This window comes from Priapulus caudatus, unplaced genomic scaffold (assembly GCF_000485595.1).
Source record: "Priapulus caudatus unplaced genomic scaffold, Priapulus_caudatus-5.0.1 Scaffold2370, whole genome shotgun sequence".
Taxonomy (NCBI): domain Eukaryota; kingdom Metazoa; phylum Priapulida; class Priapulimorpha; order Priapulimorphida; family Priapulidae; genus Priapulus; species Priapulus caudatus.
Genome location: NW_014579431.1, coordinates 21,388 through 23,112, shown reverse-complemented (window position 1 = coordinate 23,112; position 1,725 = coordinate 21,388). Strand labels below are relative to the sequence as shown.

At 49.6% G+C, this 1,725-nt stretch overlaps 1 protein-coding gene across 1 annotated transcript; it reads left to right on the top strand.

Moving 5' to 3' along the window:
* The first annotated feature begins 343 nt into the window (after positions 1-343).
* On the top strand, positions 344-1,510 carry LOC106818606. The gene has a single exon (XM_014823299.1). It carries the CDS (start codon positions 344-346, stop codon positions 1,508-1,510), a length of 1,167 nt encoding a protein of 388 aa, XP_014678785.1.
* The last annotated feature ends 215 nt before the right edge of the window (positions 1,511-1,725 follow it).

The following is a 1,725-nucleotide window of genomic DNA, read 5'->3' as shown; positions in this document are numbered from 1 at the left end:
TGGCAGATGGGCCTTGGATGGGACGATCCACTAACGGAGAAAGAGCAAGCTGAATGGATCAAGCTGTTTAAGGAGATGAAGTTGCTTCACGATGTCAAGCTAGAGAGATGTCTTACGCCATCCAACGCAAGAGGCAAGCCAGTTCTATGCATTTTCAGTGATGCGTCGGAAAAGGCATATGGTACGTGTGCGTACCTAAGATGGCAGACTGAGGATGACAAGTACGATGTGCGGTTCGTGGCGGCAAAGTCAAAGGTAGCGCCGCTTAAGACATTGACGATACCTCGTCTGGAGCTTTAAGCGGCGGTGTTAACCTCGACTGTACTAAGCAATCAATGATGAAATGAGAGTGGAAGTAGCGAAGGTGATATTCTTCGTCGACAGTATGATTGCGTTCCACTGGATCAAATCTCCTGCTAGAGGCTTCAAAGCATTTGTGTCCAGCAGAGTGGGAGAAATTCAAGGTCTAACAGATCCTTGGAACTATTTAGGAACTATGAATGCTGCTGATGATGTATCCAGAGGAGTAGCGGCCGAGAAACTGGCAGAAGTATGGAAGCAGGGTCCTAGCTTTCTCTACACTGACGAAGCAGAATGGCCAGTAGATGAGCCTGAAGCAGATCAGCGGTCTGTTGAGGTAGAGAAGAAGAAATCGCCAGCCGTGCTTACAGTGTATGAGACAAGCGATGTGATAGATTGCACACGGTTTTCCAGTTGGAGGAAATTACTGAGAGTGACAGCTTACGTGATGAGATTCGTAGGCATGCTGAAGTCCAGAATCCAGAAGGGGTCTCCACCCGACGACAAAACGGCTGTAACCACTATCGAGTTAAAGAGAGCTGAAATGTACTGGATAAAGGTAGTACAGGGGAGGATCAAGCCACGCTTCAAGAGGGGGGACTTCAAGGTGCTCACTCCTTTCATCGACGAGGAAGGAGTGATCAGAGTTGGAGGTAGAGTGGGAAACATGGTCACATCATACGAGTCTAAGCATCCCATCCTGCTCCCATTTGACCATGGCATATCACTGCTGATTACTCGATACACGCACGAAGCGGGTCATCATGGTGTAGCAGCGACGACGGCCAAGACACGGAGGAGGTTCTGGATCTTGAAGGGGCACCGGCTTGCTAAGTCTGTAAAGCACCGTTGTGTGGTATGCAGAGCAGCTGCATGCCAGGGAGAGACGCAGATGATGGCCAGCTTGCCCAGTAGCAGAGTAGCTCCGTTCACGCCGCTATTCCACTTCACGTCGTGTGACTACTTCGGCCCATATCAAGTGAAAGTGGGTCGAAACAAGAAATCGAAGTACTATGGTGTGATATTTACCTGTTTGAACACCAGAGCTGTTCATCTTGAGCTTGCAGTAGACTGTTCAACACAGGAGTTTCTGCAGGTTCTCCGGAGGTTTTTCGCGCTTCGAGGCCATCCGAAGGTCGTCATGAGCGATAACGGTACTCAGTTCGCTCCCACTTCGCAACCCACCTCAGTTCGTGGGTGCCCAGCGTAAGCTACGGGAGATGGTGAAAGGATGGAGCAGCGTAAAACTTCGAGAATTCTGCGCAGAGAAGGGAGTTGAATGGCAGTTCACCACACCGTTAGCTCCACACCAAAACGGATGCGCCGAATCTCTTGTTAAAAGTTGCAAGTTTGCCCGATGGAAGGCCATAGGTAGTCAGTGTCTAGCACCGTTTGAGTTGTATACATGTTTGGTAGAGATAGCAA